This window comes from Patagioenas fasciata, chromosome 23 (assembly GCF_037038585.1).
Source record: "Patagioenas fasciata isolate bPatFas1 chromosome 23, bPatFas1.hap1, whole genome shotgun sequence".
Taxonomy (NCBI): domain Eukaryota; kingdom Metazoa; phylum Chordata; class Aves; order Columbiformes; family Columbidae; genus Patagioenas; species Patagioenas fasciata.
This window is the reverse complement of record NC_092542.1, coordinates 3286261-3311984: the sequence shown is the minus strand read 5'-3', so window position 1 is coordinate 3311984 and position 25724 is coordinate 3286261. Positions and strand designations below refer to the sequence as shown.

Genomic DNA, 25724 nt, shown 5'->3' with positions numbered 1-25724 from the left:
CCAGAACTAGACCGTGTGACACCTCGGCACCTCTTGTCACCTATCGCGATAGCGCTCTGTCGCTGAAGGGGATGCGCAGCAGGTAGCGATAGGGTTGGTAGATGATGTGTGGGCGCCCTGCAAAACCCCTGTGCCCCTGGGAGCTGCGCTGAGGGCTCCTGGAAGAGGGGAAACGGCTCCTGCCCGCTCCCCCGGGCCGCCCCGCCCCTTCCCCGCCGCCTGCCCGCCCCTTCCTCCCGGCCGGCTCTCGGGTGGTGCCTGCGGCGCCGCCGCTGCCCTGGGCGCCGGGACTCGGCGGGTCCCTCCCCCGGAGCCGCCCAGGCACCTCTCTCCTCCCCTCGGTCCCTCCCTCCCTCCCGCCCTGGGCCGCCGCGGTGAGTCACGCCGGAGGAGGCGGAGGCTCCGCACGGCTACGCTCCGCACGGCTCCGCTCGGCTCGCCCGCCCGGCTGCCGCCGCCCGTTGCCGCAGGACCGCCGGGGCCGGCGCGGCCCCGCACGCAGGTGAGCGCGGCTCTGACCCTTTGTGCGCAGCACCCGGCCGGGAACAAAAGGCGCTCGCCCGGGCCGGGGCGCTGCTCCGCCGGCCCCGGGCCTCCCCGCTGCCGCCCCGCCGGGGCCCGCGGCTCCCGCGCCCCTTCCCCGGCCCCGGAGCGCGGCCCCTGCCCTCCGCAGGGCCCGGCAGCGCCCGAGCGGCCGTGGGCGCTGCAGGCCGGGGCCCCGCCGTACAGGTACGGGAGGTGCCTCTTTAATTTTCTGGCATCATCTCTTACGTCATGTGGCACCCTGTTTCACACGGCGGCCGTGGCCACCCCGGTAATGGCTGCGTTTCTGTGGCAGGTGAAGGCATTCCCACGGAAAGCTGGTGAAGGTGCTGTGGGGAGGGCAGGTGTCACGTCCGCGGGCAATAAAACACAATATCTGGACACCCCTGCTCAGGGCAGCCCCTGTTTGCCTTGCTGAAAGTGTGTGATGCTGTGCGGCGTCTGGTCACGGCATGAAACGCCGGTAACTTGCGTGGGAAAAATGCTTGTCGGCCAGTATTTAACAGAGAGCTTCACTCGGAGGTAATTTCTACCTTGGCTAAAAGCTGTGTTTCTAGAGCATTTGAAACCCGCTTTCAATTTAGTGTAGAGATGCGGACAGTATTTGTTGGCACACAGTAGTTTTGCATCCCTTGGAAAGGTACGTGAGAGGAACAGCATCGTCCAGAAAGCAGATGAGAGTTGATAGCAGTTTCTGCTTAACATCCAGATGTGCTTCATCAGGGTGCATTTGACTGTCAGACTTGCATTTGCTTTCTCGTGAAGAAGAGAGTGTTTTGCTCTGTTGTATATCTTCTTTTATTTGACCATGCCTCATCTTGGCACGTTGAACAAAACAGGCTTTGATGCTCCATGAGATGAGAGCAAGACACTCTGCAGACGCGGGTTTAGAAACATAAATCCACCGAACTCCAGAAACCAGCAAATGTTGGAGGCAAGTCAGGTGTGCTTGAGTGGTTTTCTGATCTGAGTGCGCTCCAGCATGGTGATACGCATGTCTATTGATTATTTTAAGAATAATTTTAGAAATACATTTACAAAATCAAGATTGGTATTTAGGTTTTGTTGGCGGCTGAACTTGTGAGCTGTCAGCTCCTGTTGCCCTTCATGTTTTTGGAGCTCACGTATGATTGTGAAATAGCCTGCTGAAGGAGAAACTGTGTAAATGGTGAACAGTGAGGCTAAATTACATACTTCAGGGAGGTTAGTTTGGAAGTACAGGTATTGCAGGTGAGGGGCCATACAGAAACCTACATATTACTATTATTTTTTATGTGTAGGCTTATTCTCTTATCAGTCTTAAAGCTGCTGTTTGCCTTGACAACCAGATTCAGCTGGAAAATGGTGGCAGGTGTACTTCATCTATGTTGGAGTTGCTTCACTTTGCTATCCGCTGATAAAGCATCGTCCCTTTTATCTCTGGCATCTTGGGAGAAATCAGGAGCTTCAGTATAATTTAGGTTTGTTACTGCATGATCTCTTGGTTGATGTGGTGCATTGCAATAGTGTAAATCTATAAGGATGCATGTAGGATTAAACAAAAGCGGGAGTGAAGGCTATTTTGAACAAGTTAATTGGTTGGCTGAAATTTTATGGCTCACCCAAAATTGCTTCGAAGCAGTAGTTCTCTTTTAGTTCATTTAGTTCATTGCAATAGAAGTTATTAAAAGTTATATAGGACAGAAAAGTGCTTTCAGTATTCTTTTTGACATCCAAGTGGGAACATACTGAACTCTTCACCTGGCAGGAGTCATCATAATAAATACGTATCGGATATACCACAGTTGTCATTTGCCTGTCTGCCTGTTGCCCTGGGTACTGCACGGGGTAGGAGTGTGGGGCAAGAGGGCTGTTTGCTCACAATACAGCTTGAAACGAGAATTGGTAAATAGTAATATGTTTCAGTAGGTATATAACATAATGCTTTAGGGTGATCTGTAGTTGCATCATTTCTGCTCTCGTCCATCCTCTGTCCCTTCCCTCCTTCCCCCATCCAGGTTTTAGAGTCCTGTAGCTTTGCAAGAGGAGAGAGTGGTTTCCAAACCAATCTGTGTAATTTTCTAAATAAAACCAGAGGTGAGCTGAAACAAAATCTCATTTTTGCCATTGCAAACGTTGACTGTGATATGCATCTATTGCTAAAAACTCAAAGTCATCCTGCAGTTGCACACAGGCCAATAAAGCCAACACGTGAATGCGCTTGATACGGCGAAACTGAAGTTAGAGCTTGATGCTTTGCCTGGGAAACAACTTGTGTGAATTTGACCTGTTTATATTAATGAGTTTTTTCCTCTCCAGAATGTTGGTTATCTGTAACCAACATACACATTTATGATTTTTAGTAAGTATTTCAATTTGTAAGTTTGTTGTTGGCTACAGAGCATCCCTCCTGAGCATCTGGCCTGCTTTAAGTGTCAAAAATGCACCCAAGTGCCATGCGTGTGGCATGGAGGCTGCTGCTGAATATGCTTCAAGATACCTCCAGTAGGGTTTTTTCCAGAAAGGAAGGATTGGGCGTCTTCGGAAATATTTCTATGCATGCAGATGCAGAGCTGTATGTCTTGTTGTTGCAAGCTGTCATCAGATGGGGTTTCCTGCTGAAGTGCAGCCAGGACAGCAGCAGCTGTTCCAGCTGTACCGCACCATTGTGTGCGTAATGCAGAAGCGATTGACCCTGATGTTAATGGTTTTAATTGGAAAAATTGTAATTCTAATGAGTATACCAAATGTTAATGTTCTGGGAGTTGACATAAGCGTTACAGGCGGAGGGTGGTTGTAATTCAATTGGAAGACAGTGAGAGTAGATTACTTTTTCTGCTATGTTTCCAAATATGTTAATAGTCATGATGGTAATTTCGGTAAAGCTATAGCATGTATACACGTATCTATAGCATGTATACACGTATGTGAACAGTCCCAGAATGTGTTTGTTTTGATGCTGAGGGACACCTAAGGTGTAAATTATTGGAATGAAACATTTTGTCACCTACTCCATATCCTAAGAAATGCTGGTAGTCTAATGGTCTTGCTTCTAAGTACATGGGGACATGATACCTAGATAGATTTTAAACCTACTAAACAGTATTTACCAACAAACTTAATTTCATTTAGGGAAGAAAAACACCCCAAACATTTTGTTTGCTGTTGTTGATGCTGTAATCTCTGAGAATGGGTGAGACTCACGGTTGTTTTTCCTTTTAAAGAGCCGTGTCCTGCCCGTGAACCTCGCTGGGCTTGAGAAAACGGACCAGAATGCACAAAACTACGGAGCAGTACTAGGTGAGATCAGAAAAATAACCCAAACCCATTAGCTGATAAATCCCGACTCTGGGATTCGCTTTCAGTCTTGGCGTTGGGGCAGCATCATGGAAGAAATGCTCAAAAAATGGGGAAAGTTCATTTCTTGTCTCTGCTGCCGGTGATTTGACAGAAATGTCACAGTGCTTATGTGTGGTTGAAATGTCAGCTGGAATTTAGGAAGTGCGATCATACTCTTTGCTTTTCAATAAGTATTTTCATGGTTTTACAGAATATTAAATCTTCCAGGGCTATTTTTCTTTTTTTACAAAGCAGTATAGAGATATATAATAATTATTAATGCTATATTAAAAACAAACACCACAACCTAAAAATCTCATCTGGAGATAAACTACAGTGAAAAAAACCTAAAAAATTGAACTTATTGCGTTACTGGAATTCCTTTGACTAAATCAGCTACTGATTGGGGTACAGAAAAGGAGCCAATAGATTTGTACAATAACCACGCTTGCCTCAGGATGTTCTGGTTTATTCCTGCAAGTACATAGACCAAGAATTATCTTTATTTTTAGGGAAGTCCATTTTCTCTGCTCCAAGTGTAACTGACAAATACGGGAGCAACTTAAGTAACCACCTCTGTTTATGACCATGACCAAGCTCTGCAACTTTCTGACTCAGTTTATCCTTCTATAAAATGAGTTGACTGCTTCACAAGAATGTTAAGATGTTTAATTAAAGTGTAATTGTTTTGCCTCTGAACTCGTCCAGATCCTGATTCAGTGCACACTGAAGTCAGTGAGGAGCTTTTAATTAATTTCGTTGAGCTTTAAATAAGTGTACGTGTGCGCACGCCCAGGTACGCTTGAAGGAAATGTGACCTAAATTTTTGCAGCAGAGTTTCTGTAAAGGAGCAGCGTAAATAAATACTGAAAGAGGTGAAGGTAAACTGCTGCTGAAGGCTTTTTGTAGAAATCCCAGAATGTCAGGGGTTGGAAGGGACCTGGAAAGCTCACCCAGTGCAATCCCCCCATGGAGCAGGAACACCCAGCTGAGGTTCCACAGGAAGGTGTCCAGGCGGGTTTGAATGTCTGCAGAGAAGGAGACTCCACAGCCTCCCTGGGCAGCCTGGGCCAGGCTCTGCCACCCTCACTGGGAAGGAGGCCTTAGCTTTCCTTGTCTCTTCCCTACACCCTCTGACAACAGCCTTATATTCTCCCCAGTGGCCAGCCCCTCCTTCCATGATCTAGAAACTCTCCTCTTCCACTTGAGCACACCCAGCAGTTCCCTGTTTAACCACGCAGGTCTCCTGGCTCCCTTCCTTGACTTCCTACGTGTCGGGATGCTCTGATCTTGTGCCCGGTAGAAACAGTCCCTGAACACTCACCAACTATCGAGGGCCCCTTTACCTTCAAGCAGCCTTGCCCATGGGATTTCCCCCACCAATTGCCTGAAAAGGCCAAAGTTTGCCCTGCTGAAATCCAGGGTTGCAGTTCTGCTTGCTATCCTGATCCTGAACTCCACCATCTCATGGTCACTGCAACCAAGGCAGCCCTCGACCTTTACCACTTCAACCAGACCCCCCTTGTTAGTGAGGATGAGGTCCAGCAGTGCACCTCTCCTGGTCGGCTCCTCCACCCTTTGCATCACAAAGTTATGGTCAAAGCACTGGAGGAACCTCTAGACTGTGGCTGCTGGCCAAGTCGTCCTTCCAGCAAACAGGGAATAGTGCAGCTGTGGTCGTGTCTCTTGCCATCCTAATGTCATTTTAACAGAGTTTCCTAACTGAGGGTGTGCTGGATCTGAGATGGAAAAATGAACATTTCCTTGTGTCCTGGCAGCTTGCTCAGTTGGTTGGGGAAGTAATATCGGACTTCAAGATCAACACAGTTGACTGAATGTTTAGGCAAAAAGGATCAGCAATAGCACACTTAAAATATAATTAACTGTAAGAGCTGATGCCAAATTGAGAAAAATAGGAGCATTCACATCTCCTTAGCTGCTGCTTTTTTCAGGAATGTCTGTCGATGCCAAATAACACTCATTGGTTTATGTGGAATGAAAGGTTTTGCTTAACTTTGGAGGTCAGAAATATCAGGTTTTTTAAATGGAACTTTTGTCACTGGAAATTCGGTCAGGAGCTACAGGGGACCTAGCAAAATAAACTTTTCGCAATTCGTGTAAAACTGTTTGCAATGATTTTTCTCAATGTTTCACTGCTGTGGTTCTTAGTTCAGTTGCTCTTACAGAACCTTTTTGTAAACCTTAAAATTCTGTGTGTAAATAGCGTAGTACTGGAATTGCACGAACGGTTTGGGAGGTGCAGAAACCTCTCTGCAACTTGACGGGTTCTCTTTCTTCATTCTGCATTAAACCGCTGGAATCTTACAGCAGTTTTAACTTGTGGCTGGATCAGCCTTGTCTTGAGCGTTGTTGCCAGTGGTCTCTGGGCTGACACCTTTTGTTATTCCTGGTATATTTTGGAGTTTGATGACTCAAAATTACATATTGTTGTATCTCCGTGATGGCCCCGTTCTTAGGGAAGTGGTTTGTTCTGGAAATGCACCCAATTTTATGTGTGTAAGAGACCTTGAAGCAATCAGTTGTAAGTATTTAACTTAATGAGCGCTGCTCTCAGGTTAAATCAAACTTGTCACACGATTCCATGTACAATTTTCCATGCAGCTCAGCTTGGTTGCCTTTAATACATGTGCCTTCTCAGTCTTGCCTGTGATTCTTCAGTGTTCTTTGTGCTCTGAAATGGGTCGATCCTGGTGCTAATTTGGACTCGCTATAACCCCTAAGCCCCCTGTAGTCAGTAGTTTATTCCTCCCCAGCCCCTGTGTGTGTTTGCTGAAGGGACATTTCTGCTGTCAAACTGATCACCTCGCACAGGTTTATTTCACAGTTCAGGGCTATTATAATTAAGCTAACATTCAAAATTGTGGCTGGGGAGGAAGGAAATTACATCCCTTTTCCTGAGAAATAGGAAGTCTCTGGAAGGCAAGATTTCCTTCCTTGGAATCCCGCTTTACCAAAAACTAGAGAAAGCAAAACGTTCGTGGTAAAATTGTTGTGTAATTTTCTTTTTTTTCTCTAAAGAAATAAGATAAATAGGTGGCATAAAGGGTGTATTTATCACTATTGTACAGCAAATTTGATTGAAGTATGAGGCCACAACAATATTTAATGTTCTTGTCCAATGCTTAGGCAATTTTGGTAGTCAAGAGCTATTAATCTGAGTCTGGTCCTAACACTGTCCTTTGATACAGTATTGCAAAATAGTAAAATGCTAAGTAGTCATCACCCTAATAACAGCTCATGTTTTAATTGCTTTATTAAAAAAATCTAGTTAGCCATAATCTCTCTACTGTAAAAGATCTGTGGGCATTTTCAGTGTAAAATGTATCTGATCTGGCATTAACGATGTTCAGATGTCAAGATAAATTACAGGGCAGCGTAGGTCACGTTTTAAATTGAAAGATGTCTCTACTCTGTGTAGAAAGAGACCGTGTTGATGAGTATCCAAGAAATACCTATAAAAATAATGGTGCTTCAGCGAGGGGAATAGTGGAGAGAAATCCCTCCAGCATCACGATGTTCTCTGGTTAAGCAGAACAATGCGTGTGCTGGAGCTGCTGAGACGTTGGTCACTGGACCACAGGCAGTTCCACTCAAATATGGGACTTCTGGCTTTTGGGGGCTTTTACTGCTTGCTTGTCAATTGAAATTAAATGTTATTGTTATTTTAAGTGCTTCCAGATACTGGAATTTTGCCTGCTCTGCGTTTAGACCGTTCCGTAGTGGTTTGTGACCGGTTAATGGTGTCACTTGTCTTTTTGTTAAAGTTGACTGAAACGCCCTATTTTTGCACTCGACAGTTTAGTTTCAGAGCAGCTTAACGTTGAAAATCTGAACACAAATATGGCCTTAATTAAACCGGTTGGTTGGAAAGGTGCCAACTACTGCAGCATTTCTCCATCAGCACCACTAGTAATTCTGAATGTGCTTCTTCATGCATGTTCTTGTTTCCTCTTCCATTTCCAGCCACTGGAGGGTTACTGAAGGCAGAAAAAGCATCCTGCACCTTGGACTTGTCCATGTACTCACGTCAGTTTTGACACGATACTCCATTGCGTGGGCTTGACAGGGTTGTTTTAGGGTCATTATGGAGTCAAGTAATTCTTATTAGAGTTTATGCTTCATGGGAGTAGGGTGTTTATGTCCCATATATCAAGTTGGTTTTTAGCCTGTCGAGTTTAGTTTCTGTAATATAAATGGCAGCCTTTGGTAAAACCCAGTTTTAATGGTAATGGCCTGTAAGTCTTCAGAGGATTGGGAGCCCAGCGTTACTTGCAGAGCTGCTTTGAGAACGTGACTTTGGTCATAAAGCTGATTGACACGAGGAGAAAATGAAGTGACCACAATTAGTGGTCTTGGTTTTCCTGCTGCGTGTTGGCGTATTGGCCTGGGTTCAGTTTCTGCCAGGTCACCGAGCGGACGTGCTGCAGGAGGCCAATAATTAATGGTCCAAACCCACGATATGTCATAGTGGAGGTGTTATATAGGTACACATTTGTACAGCCTGTGTAGCATGCCTATCGTATAAAATGGGACAGATACACTGAAAATTGTTCATTCTTTAAGGTTTCGATGAAATTTTTACCTATTATCGGTGCTCCATTTTTTCCCTGCTTTATGATTCAAGTTAAATTGAAGCCATGAAAATAAATCTGATTTCTTAGGAAGAAGAAAAAACACCTCAAGTTTATGTCTGTGTGCTGGAAACTTCATTTTCTTCTTCTGAAAAGACAGAATATTTCCGGAGGGATCCACGGAAAGCATTGCCGTACAGTTTTGTTTTGACGATGGATGCGTAACGCTATTTTCATAGCAATAATTCTTTTGTGTGGGACACCTGGTAGTTAAAATCATTGGCTATCTATCATTAGTGTCTAATTTCCTGCCTAGGACATCTGGAACTTGGTTATAAATAGGGGCAGAGGTGCATGTTTCCCTGTAAAGGCGCTGGTGATCAGAACAGAGCAGCACCCATCAACCCCACCATTGACAACCATCCTGAGTAAAGTATCGTAACGTTCTTTTAGAGTTGTTTCTTTGACTGGGATAGAATTTGTGTCACTTTTAAAGGAATTTTTGACAAATTCATCTTTGAAGTGTGAATGCCTTTGTGAAATGAAAGGGGTTTTTTTTATGGTTTTGTTGCTGTTACTACATTTAATTTCAGAGGCTTCGAGTTGACTGACGTGAGCTACCTACAAACCCGTGCTGCCTCTTTTAAGTGCAGGAGACACGACAGATATCTGCTCTTTGAGAGGATGCTGTGGTACGCCAAAAATAATCCCTGGGTACGCGAAGGTCAGGAAGCAAGCATTAATTTCATTAGAATTGTCATTATAACAGTAGGATTTTTTAGGTTTTTTGTTACAGTTAGCTTGAGCGTTGGTGTATGAGCTGTTTTAATATCTCGGGAAGCTTTTTTGAATGCACTTCATTACTACTTTGAAGCTCCGAAAGGTGATTCCCCCAATGGAAGAAAACCCAACAAACCAGCTTGGTTTCATGTGTAAATGGCAGCGTTTGGGGCTGTTTCCTGTCCCTCATATAGAGGGAGAACTGTGCTGTTTTGTTAAAAATGTAAATGTAAGATTTAAGAGATGTCAACCTACCACTGGAGTTCCAGCTGTAAACCGACCCAAAATCTGACACAGGGCTTCGGATTCTAAAGCCAGCTGGAAGATAATGCCGAACATAGAAATGAAAACAAAAGCCCCTGACATATTAAATATTTCACCTCTAAATAGGTAGCTGTTCTGCATTCTTCATTGCCGTGTCCCTCCGGAGATGGGAATTAATCCTGCGACCCAAGGTCACGAGTCAGACTGAATGAGAGGGAAATTTGCGACAGGATTTTGCAGACGCCGGCTCCTGACTTCAGGTTTCAGGCTCCAGCTCGGAAAGGTTGTTTTTTAGGGCTCGAACTGTTCTCTGTGAAATGTCATTTGAAAGTTTAATGAGGTTTAAAGGTGCAGCATCCCCTTGCGTTGGGAGCTCCCCAGTGCGACCGTGTTTTACCCACTGAAGTGCTCAGTGCTGTAACTGTGCAGGGTAAGAGCTTAACCTTGGATAATGATATCGTAGAGGTAAAGGGACCTCTTCACGCTGGCTGTTAACTCAATTTGTGTAGCGCAAAGGGAATCTGCGGTGGCTGGTTTTATTCACCACAACTCCTTATCTAAGCTTTTATAATCCTATCCCGCTAATTGAGGTTTTTAGCTGCCTTGAACAGAACGAGCCAGATTCAAGAGAAAAACCATTGTAGCTGAACTAACCCCTGTTGGATTTCTTTTGGCCATAACTGGAAACGATACAAGATATTAAAGAGGTCGTCAGCTGTGACTTACATTTTGAAGAGCTTGCCAGATGGCTGCTCTAAGTACTCTAAATTATTAAGACTGAATATGTAAAATATTATTCCTGCTTACTGTCTTTAAAATAAAATGGGATGCTGGAGTAGTTTTCCTTTATGGAGATGCCATTTTAGTGTGGAGTTTTTTCCTTTTTCTGTTAAGATTTGAATTTATTATTATTATTATTATTATTATTGAAGGGATGATGGGAGAGGAGTCAGAGTCATTGATTATGAAGCTATCTGTGACATTGTCCAGCAGAGAAACCCTTCCAGCCTTTGAATTCAGAGGAGTATGGGCAGAAGTGAAGGAAATAGAGTTACAAACGTGTAATTTTTAGTTGCTGTACCTGATATTCTAAATCTAATTAGGGGAAGAAAATGGGGGGCTAACTGCAAAGGCAATATTGTTTCATTACATACTGAACTGCTGTGTCCAGGGTCAGGCACTGAAGAGAAAGCTGGTGTGGTCTTTTGGTTCTTTTTTGGGGAAGGATTATATTTTCAGTATAAACATTTCGGGCCAAGTAACAATGTGGAGAGGTAGGGAAGCATCTCTTAATGCTAATGGAAAAGTTAAAAATACTTAATCCCCTTCCGCTTTGGTAACGTAAAGCAGCCCAGCTGTTTTTCTGGTGTACATATACCTACATCTTCTGGTTCCAAGACCACATCCAGTTTACTTTCATCTCTAATTAACGGCCTTGCTAGAAAGTGGAACTTCAACCTGCTGTGTGTTGTGTGACGTTTACGCTTCGTTTTGCCGAGGGGACGGGGTCGCACGCGCCCTTCCCGCAGCCAAGGAGGTGGGTTTGGCAGCAGATGGGGATGGGAGTGGGGATGTCAGGCATGCTGGGCTCTGCCCTTGCGAGCACAAAGCATTCCTGGGATCCTCACCCTGCCCTTCCAACCGCACGGGGAGCAACGCGAAGAGCAGCACAGGACGGCTTTCCCATCTGTGCACTGACCAACCTCCTTCACTGTTAGGGGAAGGGAAGGGAGTGTTTTTAAACCCAAATGTGTTGCTCTGGCAAAGCTGGGTTGGCAGATGCAGCTGTAATATATAGATCTTTCTCATTTATTATTCCGTCTTGTGAATCATATTAAAAATAAATGAGAACTAAATTTCACTCCCTGTGCCTGCCAAACAACGGAAAATTAGGTGACCCAGTTATGTCCATTTGCAACGTATTGGATGCAGCAGGACAAGCTTGTAGGATTTAGTCTTTTATCACAGTTTAGCGAAGAATGTCATCTTTTCAGCCTAAAACTCCAGTTTTTGAGATGCACAGGTTAGTCCTTATCGTGGGAAAGGAACTGAATAATGGCACTGGAGAGTAGAACCGAGCTTATCTTCAAGATAGGTAAGGCATTGGCAGCCCAAATGTTCCTGTAGGCTTTGCACATCTGCCTTGCCCGTACCTGGAGGGACCAGTTCCAGATTGATAGAGCAGCGTGTTCTGTGCGGCTTCGTCTTCTCCTTTAGTGCTGGTGCTTCAGGATAGTTACCAGAAATTCAGCTGACACCCCCACATTTCTTCACTTGGGCCAGTAAGTGTCAGTGAACCTGTAACAGCTTGGGCTGCTCTTTGGAATGAGCATTTCCAGCTGCGTCCTGTAAATGCTGTGAGGATTCCTTCAGTCCGATGCACAATGGTTCCTGGTTTTCCGTCTCCCTGTTGGCTTGCTGTGCTCTGACCCTTTTCTTTAGGAAGGAGTTCACAGGGTTGTGTTTGTACAGTGGTTGGTGGGGTGTGTGTCTTTGAAGTCTATAGAAATGAGAACAGCAATTAGTTACTGCAAACGGTCCTGTTGTCAGTGCCGTAGATAATCTTTCGGCGCATATTTAGAGGGCAAGAACAGTGGGAACTAATTAGTGAGGTAAGGCTTAAATAATCCTTTCCGAGCAGGCAGTTTCTCTCCTCTGGAGAGGTGAAATGATTCTTTTAAGCCATTGATAAAGCTCAGCTGCTTCCAGCACTTGTAAAAGACGCTGTAGAGAAGCTCTGGGTGCAGCTGGCGGGTATTTTGGATTCGGTATTTCTATGCTGAGCCTGGTGTACGCAACAGTTGAGTAGTTGTAGCTACTCGTGTCGTCTTTCCTGCTAGCAATGACCACCGTGAAAGAAATGGAGTTAGTCTGGATCTGCCTTTGTTTGTGACCACAAAAAGAAACGTAGGTTTGGTAAATTTAAGCTGGACTTTATTGACAAATGATGCAGCTATGCATATATTCCCTAATCAGAAACTCTTAATTCTGCTGTTGATGACATGATTGTAGCTGTGATGCTGTCCTGAGTACCAGGCACTCGTGTTGTATTTCATTGCACGTTATGGAGGGCTTGAACTGGCGCTTCATTTGTGAGACTGAGCTGCTTGTTTTAAAAGCCAGTGTGATGGATAAGGGGGAATGTCGGTGGCTGAACACTGAGGTTGGTCTGAAAAACTCTGCGGAAAGGCTTTTCCAGCCCAGCTTGCGAGTGCCAGTCTTTGTAATTGCTATGTACACATAACATATGCGTAGTTGAAAACAATAATTTTGGTCAAAATCAGCATGCTTTACATTTCTCCCTAGTTTTCCTCAATTTTTTGGTAAGCTACGGCTTTTTTTCTCCTACTAGAAGAAATTATATGTCATGATGTTTATTGTTTTTTCCAGGGAGTTGGGGTTTATGCTGAAAGCTCCTGTAAGAATGCAAAGCTTGAATGCATTCCGGTCTCAAGTGATCGGGAATGTCGTTGGTATGGTCAGGGTGCAAATCTCGCAGATGAAGAGTGGCTTGACCTTTAAAAAAGCTTATTCTTAAAAAATGAAGGGTCTACAAACTCCATAGGAGCCGACAGTTGTAGGAATTGTGGCTGGACTGTTGTAAAGCAGACTGGGGTTCAAACGTATTGAATGAAGGGTCTTTCTGGTTTTCGGCTTTGGATGTGTCTGTAATGCTTTGCTCATTTGTTTGCACAGGGCAGCTTCCTCACACTTTTTCCAGCTCCAGTCGTTCATCAGGACTGAACACGTGCGTTTTCTGATCTCCTGTGGTTTTTAGAAGCAGGTACGTTGGCGAGGAAATCTCTGTTTTGTTGGTCGTGGGTGGTTTAAAAAAGTAACGAACAACTGGAAGACTGTTATGATAGAAAACAACGAATTGCACTCCATACATGTCATTAATATCTGCCATGTGGAGGAGTTGCAGTGTGGTCTTTCTAGCTGGGGTGGGCGCAACCGTGGCATTTTCCTGGTGCTTGTGTATGGTGCCACCTATTGATAGATATCCCGTAGAATTTGTTCCAATTTTAAATTATACGTGTGTTACCACATTTCAGATTTTTTTGTTGTGCTTTTTCTTTCCTAAATTGATTTCTTTGGCCACTTCTGCAGCACCTTCCCTCTTCAAATAACAATATTTGTTTAAAAAGGTGGGGGGAAGTGTGTGTTGGTATAATACTAAGAACCAGTCACAACCTTTCAGACTTACTTGGTATCTTGCTGTATGTCTATTGTTTTATCACTCTCTAGATATGCATAGCGTAATGTCTTTTGCCCACTATCTTATTTTGTTTATTGTATTACTATTTATATGCTAGCACTCAGTAAATTGCACTGCGGAGTATACGCTTAGTAACATAATCTACTTATTTGAGTTGACACTACACAAAAATATGGGGTCATTTTATTCCCCCTTCAGAAGTAGTTTGCTGGTTATAGCCAAAACGTACGATCACCTTGCACATTTACAGGCTGCACCTTTCTGAGCAGAACCATCTACAGCAAACCAGTGTCGTGCAAATCTTCCCACTGGAAACTTCTTTGAGCGGGACTGGTCATATATCATTCTTCACTTTTCACTCGTGTTGTCTTCGTGCTGAGTAATGTGGGTGGTAAAGCCTATCCCAGCAGCTGCTGCTGGAGTTTGCATTACTTCTGACTCACTCAGGAGGGCCTATGTGTAATTTTAAACTGTTTCCACACCCAGATTACTTTCCCTTACAAGTAATAATGGAAATAAAGCGGGTGGGAGAGGCTGGTAATGACTGCAGAAAACCATCACATGGAAACTGGTGTTTGAACGCGCTGTGATAGTCTTCGCTAAGCACACCTCCTGTCCAGTGTGTTCCCGGGGTTACTGAGCTTCAGAAAAGCAGATTTGTAGCTTAATATAGGGCCGGATGAGTTCTGTGAATGAAAACTAATCGGAGAAGTGTTTTGGAGCGACTTCCCTGAGCTGGGCACGGTGGAAGAGTGACTGGTTTACACCTCCAGCCACTGATTCCTTAGCGGGGTTACGTTTCTCCAATACAAAGCCCTTCCAAGAGGCTTGTTTAGTTTGTTACGCTGTTGTGCTAGTGCATTATTGGAAGAACCACTCTTCTAAATTACAAGTGAAAGTTTTTACTGTTGTTTTTAAGGATGTCTGTGATAAAGCGTGCGATTCCATACTCTCCCAGGCTATTAAGGGGTCTGCCCACCGGTGAAAAATAGGTAGTTTGGAAATTAAACCTTCCTATTACTCCTGTTACACCCCATTGCATATTTTAGTTTGTCTTCCTCTGGTCTTGCATCTTCAGGAAATCCAGGAGCTGGCAGGAGGGGAATGAACCGTGAGGGCGTCCCCGGAAAGAGTCCGGAGGAGATGTACATCCAGCAGAAAGTCAGAGTCCTGCTCATGCTGAGGAAGATGGGATCAAATGTAAGACGCACTGTCAGAGCCCGTATTTTGTGGCTTTCCGACATAATTTTGTAGTAACTGGGGTAGTGCTTATGGAGCTGGGGCAGGTAATGGTCTGATTTTATCGCTGAATTGTTGTAGCACTCGTTGACTTAACCGTTGCCTGCAGTTAAACATATATTATGAGGCTTGTGATGCCTGAAGCTAAATCTGAGCATCTGATCGCTTCTCTACATGCAGTGAAGTTTTTCATTATTGGAAAACTAGAAGAAGAAAGGCATTTTTTTAAGGTGATTTTTAATCTCTCCATGAATGTGTGATGTACCAGTTTGCTGCTGCGCCCTTGCCGATGGTATCACTTGCACAAATAACAGATGAAGCAGTCGCAGTGCAGGATGGAGGCAGCTGTGACGTTTCTTGTTGGGAAATGAGAGATGATATCTTTGGTCTGTCTTCATTTTCCTCTTTGCTGACTGACTGTACTTTTCCAGCTGACCGCCAGCGAAGAGGAGTTCTTGCGCACATACGCGGGTGTAGTGAACAGCCAGCTCAGCCAGCTGCCCCAGCACTCCATTGACCAGGGTGAGTTCTGCCTTTGTTTGCCTTGTGTTCCTGCATTTCTGTGATAAAATGCCACCTCCTTAAACCCATCCTGCAGTCTGGGATGTGCAATTCATCTGCTGCTACCTTTGGAAGAGTGTCCTGGTCAGCAGGTGGTTTTATGTCAACATGTAAGGCCAGTCTTGGACATACCTGAGATTCGTTAGGATGAAGAGCATTGTTAAATACCTCATCAAAACACTGACGGCCAAAGTCCTGTGAACTGAATGCATACATATATATATATATATATATATATATAACTTCCTACTCTATTTAATACATTGAACAAATTTTAACCTGATTGATCTTGGCATAGGTGAAGTTAAATTCTGACTTGAGCAGAAATTTAATATAGATCTAAGACATTTAGAAAACCATTAGAAACACAACCTGCACAAACTTGCTCTTCAGTTTGAAGCCTGAGCGTTCATTCCTTACATAGCTGTAAGAAAATGGGGAAACCTAGGCGAACACTTTTCCCTTTGGTGGAAGGTGAAGCTTTACTATGCTGTATAGATATAAGCAACTCTAATTTGTTGCGCAGTACTTCAATTTCCACAGAAATCTCCCCAGATTTCTTCTGCTGATGTTTCTCTGTGCTCCAGCTGTGGTGGTTCAGGCAGCACCAGTCGTTGCTGTCTGTCTGTCTGTCTGTCTCTTTGCTATATCTGGTGCTGCTGGAGCCGGAGGGCTTGGTTATGGAAGGCCTGGAAACAGTGAATACGAACTGCGTAGGTGTCCAATTTGCCATCTAGAGGGAGATTGGGTTTCCACTAGATGGCATGATCTTGCGCTGAAAAACCCAGCCCAAGTCCACGCATTAAGGCACTTAAACGTTTTGTGTTCTTCAAGGTTGCCTAAAGGATTTTTCTTCCCTCTTTTCCTGCTGCTTTCATTGACTCTCCTCTGTTGGCTTTTATTCACCTTGCCTAACACAACTAAAGGGTGTTTTAGTTAAGGAGCGACTTACACAGCGTTAGGACGTTAGTGGATTTCAGAGTCTTTTCTTCCAGCGGTAGGACACCCTGACTTGTCCCAGGCCTGTCTTTGGAGTCCTTTTCCTCCGGTAGGCACACAAAAGAAAGCTGATTTCATACCCACATCTTGTTCTCAAAAAGGAATTATATCCTTGGCCCTAGCACCCTAAAAGCTTTGTTATAGACCTGCGCATCCTTATGTCACTTAAAAATGCTGTAGTCTGACTCCAGAATTATAGGCAGGTAGTTTTGTTTCTCTTTTTCTTTTTTTTTTAGGAAGAGTATAGAGGATGGATCATCTAGAATTTGTGAGTGTATCTCAGCCCCTGTTACCATTTCTATGCTTTTCTCTGCTGTGTATCCATGAAACAGTGTCTCAGACCAGCTGGCTGGTGCCCTCACAGTAATTCCATGATTTGGGGTGGGTGAGCTCCTGTGTGGTGCTCCCTGCTACGGGTTCTGATAAAGATCTGTCAGCACCTTTGTTGAGTCTGTTTGTTTGACCACAGGGAGTCACTGCAGCCTCTGTGTCCAATGTATATTTGCAGCGATGTGATGGTGCATTGAGGAAGGTTACAGTTGTCCCTGCTGAATTCAAGAGTCTGTGCCGTAAACCTTCAGTGAAACACTGTTAATAACAGTATCTGTGACACTTAAAGTTCCTCCATGATACTCTGCTTACTGTCTTATGGTTCAGCAATACACGTTAATCCCTAATTATGATCTAGAAGCATCTTAGAATACCTCTGTAATTTTTAAGCAAGCCTGAAGTCTAAGACTCCCCTTCAGTTTGTGCTTATTTTCATAGGAAGAGGAGAAATTAAACCCTTTATCTTTTTATTTCCCATCTTGTTTTCAAAAATAATTCATCAGTTCAGACATGAATCACTGTGGTTTAGGATCGTTTACAGATCTCCTTTTATGTGTGAAACACCTTCACTCTTTAAGCTTCTACATTGTGTGCTGTTGAAGTAAACCTTGTTTTCATGACAGGAAGCTCAGAGTTATTCTGCTTGCATTACTTAATATCTTTGTGTAAATAAGGTAATAATGACGTGGTTCTGTGATCTCAATAACCCAGAAAAGCCTGAACAACAGTTAAAACTCTAGGCTGACATATTCAATACTTAAATTTAGTGGTAAGAGACAATACATTAATGTTGTGCTCAGATTATTTTTTTATAGCCATTTCATTTTTGGATCATTGCTGTAATGTTAACACCTATATGAAAGTGTAAAATACAGGGCGTTTTTCTTTACTAAAGGAGCTTTTTAGGGGATATCTGTGGATTGTTTGGTTTGTGTTTATGGCTCTGGGAATAACTGAGGAGCCCAAAGGCGTTTCTGTTCAAGCCAGGTATATGCTAAAGAGTGGACGTAATCATGAGCTGGTTCGGGATATTAACATACCAGTTGTGTTCCCTGCATTGCAGCAAGATGCAGGGCAGCTCAGACTCGTTAGGTTCCTTGAGGTTGAAGTTACGAAATTAAGGTTTTCTCGCATTTTTAATACAAGCAAAATGCCTCTCAGGACGTTACATGCACAGAAGCATCTCCTGCATGAAAAGCATCATTCCTGTTTCGCGGTTTCTTGCATTTCTAAATGGTCAGCCAGCACTTGGCTTCAAGTCGCTGCTCTGGCAAAGCTGTAAATGGAAGCTGAGCAGCTCGTAAGCACGATACGTGAATTATCCTAAGACCTTGGTGATGACAGCTGAGTTGTTCCTATAGCAACAGGAGTGTGGTGCCTCCTGAAGGAAGCCGGTCCCTCGGGGAGGGCAGAGCTGCAATGCAAACCCGGCCCTGGGCAAGGTGAGACGCCTTCCCTGGGGGGCAGAGCATGGAAAATGAACCCAGGAGGGGGACAACACTCATGAAATATCACATAGTGGTGGAGACATGGAGATAGAGCTCTTCGTAGTGTGTTTATATTCATTTGAAAACAATACGTGTTTTAATGCGTTCCTCCTTTCAGCAGTGCATGATGTGTTTTCAGAATGCCAGACTGTGATATTAAACTGGGAATTTCAGAGGAAAGTTAGTGTTTAGAGGATAGTTGCTGGAAGGTGAAGAAATGCGTGTATACAAAAATCTCCAGGGAAGTAAAGAATTGTTTTTCATTTGGCAGCCGTCAGACATTCACATCAGGCTTAACCTTCTGATCTCTAAAGCCTTTTTGGGTTTAATTAATTTTGCAGACGACTACGAGCAAATTGGGTGTATGTATCTATTCATCTTTCAGAGAACACTTGGAAATAGCTGTTAAGTGCTTCAGTGAGCATCTTCCTCTCTCTTCAGGTAGTGTGGTTTTCATTCAGCTTCTATCACAGAATCCCAGAATGTCAGGGGTTGGAAGGGCCCTGGAAAGCTCACCCAGTGCAATCCCCCCATGGAGCAGGAACACCCAGCTGAGGTTCCACAGGAAGGTGTCCAGGCGGGTTTGAATGTCTGCAGAGAAGGAGACTCCACAACCTCCCTGGGCAGCCTGGGCCAGGCTCGGTGGCACCTACAGCCCTCACTGCTGTGCACTAAAGTCACTTGACCTTCAGGTCATGTTGTGTTGCTAATGCTGAAGTCCAAGTGGTGTGAAAGAACTATTAAATTTGACAGTGCAAACAACTGCTATTGGAACATAATTGCAGCAGGATTTTTTGGAGAGTTAGTGGGGTAAGACTGCCACTGTTACTTTTTAAGATAGGATATGGGCCTAGCAGTTAATTAGCGATAACTTCTAGGAAGCATGAGGGTGGGACAGTGTAAGGCAGAGGACGTAGAAGCAGTATTTGTACGTCTGAAAGTCTGTGGCAATTAATGCTTTGCTCATGAAAGACGGGGAATATTTTGTTGGATATAGGTAAGCCTCTGTTTCAGTGGAGAAATGTATGCCCAGAAAAGGGGAGGCTGCAGAGAGAGAAGTTGGATGTATAGGCTGTAGAAGGTCAGGTGTACGTGTGCCTGTTTCATTGTTCTATACATTAATTACTGGAAGTGCAGAGCTCGGTGAAGGATGTGCTGAGAGTAAACGTGGTTCACCATCCTGTTGTCTCAGTTGCAGGCTTTTGGCAACGTGCAGCTTCACTTTATAACCTGTGCTCTGCTTTTTGCATTTATTCACTTGATTAGAAAGAAAACATCCGTTGTGGGAGCCAAGGGGGACTGCAGCAGAAGCTCTGTTCACTGGTACTTAATCCCCACTTTCCTTTCGCCGCATAGAAACCCGTGCTCTGTTCTCTGGAAAAGTTTGTACATGAGCACCGGCGGCTGTAGAATTGCTTAATGAGCAGACTTGTTAGGTTGGGTTTATTTAGCTTGGGATAGTTTGGGTTGTAGGGGGCACTTCACCAAAACCTGCTGTTGTGCTGAGGTGTGTGCGTGTGGATGACCTTTTTCTGGACAAGTGTTACCCAGGGTTTTTAAACTATAGGGTTTCTTCAGGAATAAAGATGCTCCATAAGTGGCTTCTGGATGGTTGAAATTATCGTGATGACATCAGTGGTAAAACAAGGGTACTGTGCAGGCAGCTTTGGCTGCGAAACACCAAAACCTTGAATTCTAGATCTCTTCTCCATCCACTGTTGTATTTCTTCCTTTAGGATGCACGTAGTAGAGATAACCAGTAATACTGTAGGTATTCAAGCATTTTCCACAGTTTTAGACTGTGTTCTTTATTGTACTCTTGCTTTTTCTTCCAAATACCACCCTGATTTAAAATTTGGTATTCACAAGCTGTATTTCTTGTGCTCTCTTCTCTTTCCCTACCTGAATTCCAGGCAAATGGCAAGTGATCAGGTGTTGGTATTGACAGCGACGCTGGTGTAGAAGCTGTGCCAGGTGGGTCCAGAAAACGAGAGGAGGAGGTAGCGGGGTGTGAAGCTGCTCCCCAGCAGTAGCTATTTTCATAGCGAAAGCCAAGCGGAACTGCAGAGCTCCCAGCAACCGCTGTGCCCAAAGCTATTTCTGCTCGTCATGTGTTCCGAACGCCCGTGTGCTCGGCGCAGGAACGGTGCCAAGAGCTGGAATTGTTCGGGACAGGCAGAAATACCCACTTCTGTGTTTATGGGGCTGCATCGTTATCTGGAATGAAATTTCCTATTTGGTGCAAAACTCGTAAGGTGTTTTTTTTCCTCATGTTGAAACAGTAGAAAGGAGAGGCGCCGGGAAAACAATCAACATCTGTTAAGTAATCCGGCTCATCTCTTGTGCCGATGTGACGTCATGTGTGATTTTGCGGTTGCCAAGCGACTCCAGCTGCTCCGAGCTCGGTAGCGAAGCCTCCGCATCCAAACAGGGATGAGTCTAAATACAGCGCCATAGGTTGTGCTTTACGTGCCCTTGCTTTGTTAATGCTTCCCAGGGCCTCTGCTCCCTCCTCTTTGTAGCATAGGCTTGTTTTTCAGAATCCTTGCGAATTAAATCCATCTTTTTGTGGAGGCTGGTAGTTCGTATGGTAACTTGTTAATTCAGAGCTGGATCCTGGTGCTATATATCATTTATGTTTTGATCAAGGAAGAACCGGTTTGTGGAGGAGATGAAAAGGGAGATGACTGCAGGGCTTGTGAGTGTTGGCACGAGGGAGCACCCGAACAGTTTTTGATGTAGTTCTATAAGATACGGGTCCTACATATGAAGAACAAACTACTGCTTTATCCTTAATATTTCCTCCTTTGAGTAGGTATAACAAATACATTCTGAAGTGTATTAAAATAAACGTAGTTGCATTTCATAAGCATTGATTTAGTTGTTAAGGATACATTTAGTTTTTAAGGTTACATTTACAACTTTCTCTTCTCCCCCTTTTTTGGCCACTTTTCCTTCTATGTTGCAACTAAAGAGCAGATTAGGTGACTGAGAAATTGGAATTCATACAACAGATGAGGAATTTTTATTAGTCCTCTTTCTTTTACATTGCATGCAGGTGTAGAGGCAGAAGTTGCTTGGGGCACAAAGCTGCAATCTGTTTCTTGATGTGCTTCAAGTCAAAGACTGGACAGTTTTTACATGCTGATGCTCCATCCAAGTTGATTTTGAACAGTCCAGCCCCAGGAAGAGAATTCGGTAGAGCTGCTGAGTTACCTGAGTGGGACAGGCAGTGAGTGTTGCTCTCGGCATTTCCTACCTTGTGGTCTAGAAATGACACAGACAGTGACTGGAGGATTTATCGTTTTCTGATCAGTTAGATAAATGCTGTTAGAGTATCTACAGATGAAAGCAAGCGTTTCCTTTTATCTGACTTTCTCAGGGATCAAATTTTCCCCAGAAGTTTAAAATATTGCACTCATCCCTTCAGGGTTGTTTTCCAGTTCTTGTCTAGACTAGAGGTATTGATTTTAAAGCACTGTTTGACACTGCTGTATGATGTGGTTTTGTTTCCATGTTGTCCTGAAGATGTTTCTGTTCAAGTCCCCATTAGGCCACATTCTATCATTTGGAATTCCAGAGAGCTGATATTCAGAAGAATATCTCAAGGTATCTTTTTGAATAACGAGAGCTTAGCATGGAATGTTCTTTACAAGCCTTTATCAGACACCATTCTCAAGCCACTCAGGTCTTTTTGCTATAAATGCCCACTTGAAAGACCACACAAGTTCATAAAGACTTGGAGATGGTTATAAGAGGGTAATAACATCTTTCTGTGCTTGGGGGCTGTGCGTTTTGATGGTAATTGTGCACAGTTGATAGCCTCAATTGAGGGGAAAGAAATCCAATAACCGAGTAAGTCCACACGCTGAATTCTTCTGGAGAAGATTTCTTCAGGCTGAGGATAAAAGCATCACTTAGCAAAGCTCTATCTGTTCCCCAGGCAAATGGGAGCCTTTGGTTTGAAATAGAATACTGCACTCCATTAGAGGATGGAACGTTTTCAAGACATGTTAGTTTATAAAGGATGTTTAAGTGAGTTTTTCAGCGGGGGGGGGGAAGCAAAAACATTTCTGCTGAGCTATTAAAGCAATTTTTATTCTGAAAAGCAGAGTAACGAATATCTAGGTGTAAAGATAAAGAATAGCTAAATGTCACTTGGAAAGGACAGCGTGGTGCACAGGGCAGCACAAGTTTTATTGAACAACTGAGCTCCTCATTCTTCAGAGAAGCTCCATAAGTCTCTCCCATAGTGCCAGAGTCACAGGGCAGTGTCACCAGGAAAAGAACCTTCTCTCTGCATGCCTACCGTGACAATCCTATGATGATTTTCTTTAAGTCTTGCTTCTTAGAAATACGTAAAAGCACGGATGCCTTGGTTTTCTTTAAAAACAGACTTCCTTTGCCTTGAAAAGGAGCGTTTTAAATCTACCACTGAAATCTTTAGACCGCTTCAGGTTCCAGTCCCAGAAAACAAAACAAGAAAATGCAGTTTTCTCTTCTTTCTGCCTGGTTTTTCCCCTCCTGTCGATCGTATGGTTGTACAGAGCACTGGTTTGGGTACCGCATCCATCTGCTGTTGTGTGAAGGAATTAATTGTGGCACACACTTTCCTGTATCCGTTGTTATTACAGGTGCTGAGGATGTTGTGATGGCATTTTCCAGATCAGAGACAGAAGACAGAAGGCAGTAACCACAGGAGACCTGAACAACACAGAACTGGAGAGGACAGTGGGATTCCTGGCGATGGAGGAGGATGGCTGAGCGTTAATGAGTTCCTTTGCCCACCCTAATTGTTCCTTGGTATTCCTTCTCCTTTGTAATCTTGTTTCCCTTTGCCCAGCCCTCAGAATGCATCTCACAGCCATCTGTTCCTACAAGTTTTTGCTACTCAGCCGGGCTGTGTTAATTAAGGACAAACCTAAAGGTGTATTTTTGATTGGCTCAAAGGGACAGACTGTGATGGGCTAAAGGAAGACAATTTTTCAAACTTGACCAATGAAAACCTTTTATCTCGCATTTTATTTTGTATTTTAAGGAAAAGTCTCTTGGCATCCTACTTCTAAAGGAGCTTTTCATGCTGTGGTGCTTATTTAGGTCAAACTTGTGAATTTGAAGAGGGTTTGATTTGGCTGCGTAGAACTGGAAGCAACTTGTGATTGGTTGACAATGCAAATGTTTTCTCTTCAGTTGGCTTGCAGGTATTTCGCTGACTTCAACGTTTTCATTGCAGAAAGCTGACGTTTTGGTGCATTTCTTTATACTTACTGACTTGGTCGGGCGGGGGGAAGACAAACGTGCTTTGCAGTATTTATTACATCTACACACATATAAACGCTTGCTTTTTGGGGGGTTTTGTTTTGGGGTGTTTCGATTGGCTTTGGAATCACGTGTTTGATTTCCCGTTGGCTGCAGTGTTTTCTGACGCTATCAGTTTGTTCCGTACCCATCTGCTCTGTGGCCTCGGGCTCTTTGGGGAGCACGTGTCGAAAGCCTATTTAGTTCAATAAGTCTACCTGTGGAAGCTGGAACGTGGAGCTCCCGGTGGACCTGGCCGTGCAGGTGGCTTCTCCCTTTGCTTCTGACAGAGGAGCTGTAGATATTTTGCAGGAATTGCAAGAACGAGATCTATGGCTGTGATGTGAATTTGCCAAATTTGTATAGAGAATAGGTTGAACTTGTTTAAAATACGCCATATTTGCGCTTTAACCCTTTAATTGCTGGGCAAGACCAGCTCTCACATAAGGAGGGATTAATGATCGTTAACTTAAATCCAGCTTGCACTGGGCTTTAATAAACTAAGTTTCTAGTCACTTGAAAAGGTGTATGTGGTCTGGCTCCTTGCAGCTGCTCAGTGATGTGGAAATGACTTGAATCCTGAGACAATACCGTTTTCTTTAGGCTGCATTAAGCCGTCCAGTAACGAGCGTCCAGGGGATGCTCTCGGGTTTACTCCATCAGTAGTCGCAGGGCCTTAAAACACGCACGCGTTTGCAAACCAGAAACCTGCAGTGAGACTCTGGAAGCGCACTGACTGTTGAGGAATCTGCACATAACACTTGTAGCACTGCTGCCTACAGCCTGGCACATCCTCTTCTCATGTGTGCAGGTCGGTTTTACAATACTTCTAGATATTCCTGTGGGTTGCACTGACTTTAAGATGTTTCAAAAATCTATTAAAGCAGAACTCCATTCTCCTGTTCCTTGTTCCTTTCGCACGGCGGTTAATTATTTGAAGTAACAATTCCAGGATCTGTGGCAACGTGACTGTTTTCAAGGAATTCTGATGGCAGGATGACATTACGGCCTCAAAATGGGATGGAGCTCGAGAGAAACCAAGGGACGTACGCAAAAGGAGGAGCGGCTTTGTGAGCACAAGGAGGGAAGTTAACCTGAGCAAATAAACACCATATAATGAGAACTGTGTATCTCTTTATGAAAAAGATCCTTTTGATTCAGTTTCAGCTTTGTAAAGCTCAATGTGACAGTAAATCTTTCCCATGTTTGGGGCCTGATAAGAAATTTCTTTATTAAAATAAACCCCGAAAGATTCTTTCAATGTTGGCCTGGTTGCCTGAGAGGCACTTGAATTTTAACTTTGGGGAGCGGGGCAGCCCTTAAAGGGTTAATGGGGGATCCGTGTGTTCGTGGCTGGGATGAGCTGCACTGTGGTGGCCTGTCATTGTCAAGCTGACCTACGTCCTCCATGCGTATCTATGGCATTGCCGAGCTGTTAAATCTTTTCAAGGAGAACAGTGAAGTGTTTATGTGGTTTAATCTTTTCACTAAAAATGTAACTGGTTTTTGGGGGGGAAATACAGTTTTAATAGCTTCTCTTGTTTCTTTTTGATTTATTATACTGTTCAACGGCCAAATGGAAAATACTTGCCTCACCTTTGTGGGAGACTTTCATGTAGACGCCAAATGTGGAGTCTTGAGTAATAAATTGAGAGGGGTATATAGAGAAAAGGCAATGTGTTGTATAACAACGTGATTTGGGATTCAGCAACTGGAGGAGATGGAGCTGCGTTAGAATATTTGTGTTTGGTTTGTTACCCGTGTGCTCTCCCATTCCTCACTGGTCATTTCTGAACTGGGCAATTTATAATAAAGAATTCATATATAAATCAGGGAGAAAGTTGTGGAAGACAGGGTTTTCCAAAATTCCCCTTGAATTATATTTCTAAGTATTTATCTTCTTGCTATGAAAACGAAATTCCTGTTACCACTGTGGCGTCTGGATGAATTGGGAGGTAGATCGGCGTGGTTGGCTTGTTTATGATACATACAACTGTCTCTAGCTTTACCGTTGTGCTTTTGCCTTTTCAGGCAAACCACTACTGATGTTTTAGAGTTCAGAGGTGAGTATAGATCTAAATTAAAATACATCTG

The 25724-nt window shown here is 43.9% G+C and overlaps 1 protein-coding gene across 5 annotated transcripts; it reads left to right on the top strand.

Moving 5' to 3' along the window:
* Positions 1-247: 247 nt before the first annotated feature.
* CTNNBIP1 (catenin beta interacting protein 1) lies at positions 248-25166 on the top strand. 5 transcript variants are annotated; one of them, XM_071798305.1, is made up of 8 exons: positions 1909-2003; positions 2541-2619; positions 3747-3822; positions 9624-9780; positions 13194-13281; positions 14795-14916; positions 15387-15477; positions 22967-25166. In XM_071798305.1, exons 6-8 carry the CDS (start codon positions 14821-14823, stop codon positions 23023-23025), a joined length of 246 nt encoding a protein of 81 aa, XP_071654406.1. In that variant the 5' UTR covers positions 1909-2003; positions 2541-2619; positions 3747-3822; positions 9624-9780; positions 13194-13281; positions 14795-14820; the 3' UTR covers positions 23026-25166. The 5 variants fall into 5 exon arrangements, with proteins under 5 accessions (XP_065711196.1, XP_065711197.1, XP_065711195.1 ...); XM_065855124.2 differs by lacking the exons at positions 1909-2003; positions 2541-2619 and adding an exon at positions 248-502; XM_065855125.2 differs by lacking the exons at positions 1909-2003; positions 9624-9780 and adding an exon at positions 248-502.
* Positions 25167-25724: the final 558 nt, after the last annotated feature.

Coding starts and splice junctions, on each gene's coding strand:
- CTNNBIP1 (XM_065855123.2), top strand. CDS start 14,821: ATGAACCGTGAGGGCGTCCCCGGAAAGAGTCCGGAGGAGATGTACATC. Junction 14,917..15,386: donor TGAGGAAGATGGGATCAAAT/GTAAGACGCACT, acceptor GTACTTTTCCAG/CTGACCGCCAGCGAAGAGGA. Junction 15,478..22,966: donor CCAGCACTCCATTGACCAGG/GTGAGTTCTGCC, acceptor TTGTTATTACAG/GTGCTGAGGATGTTGTGATG.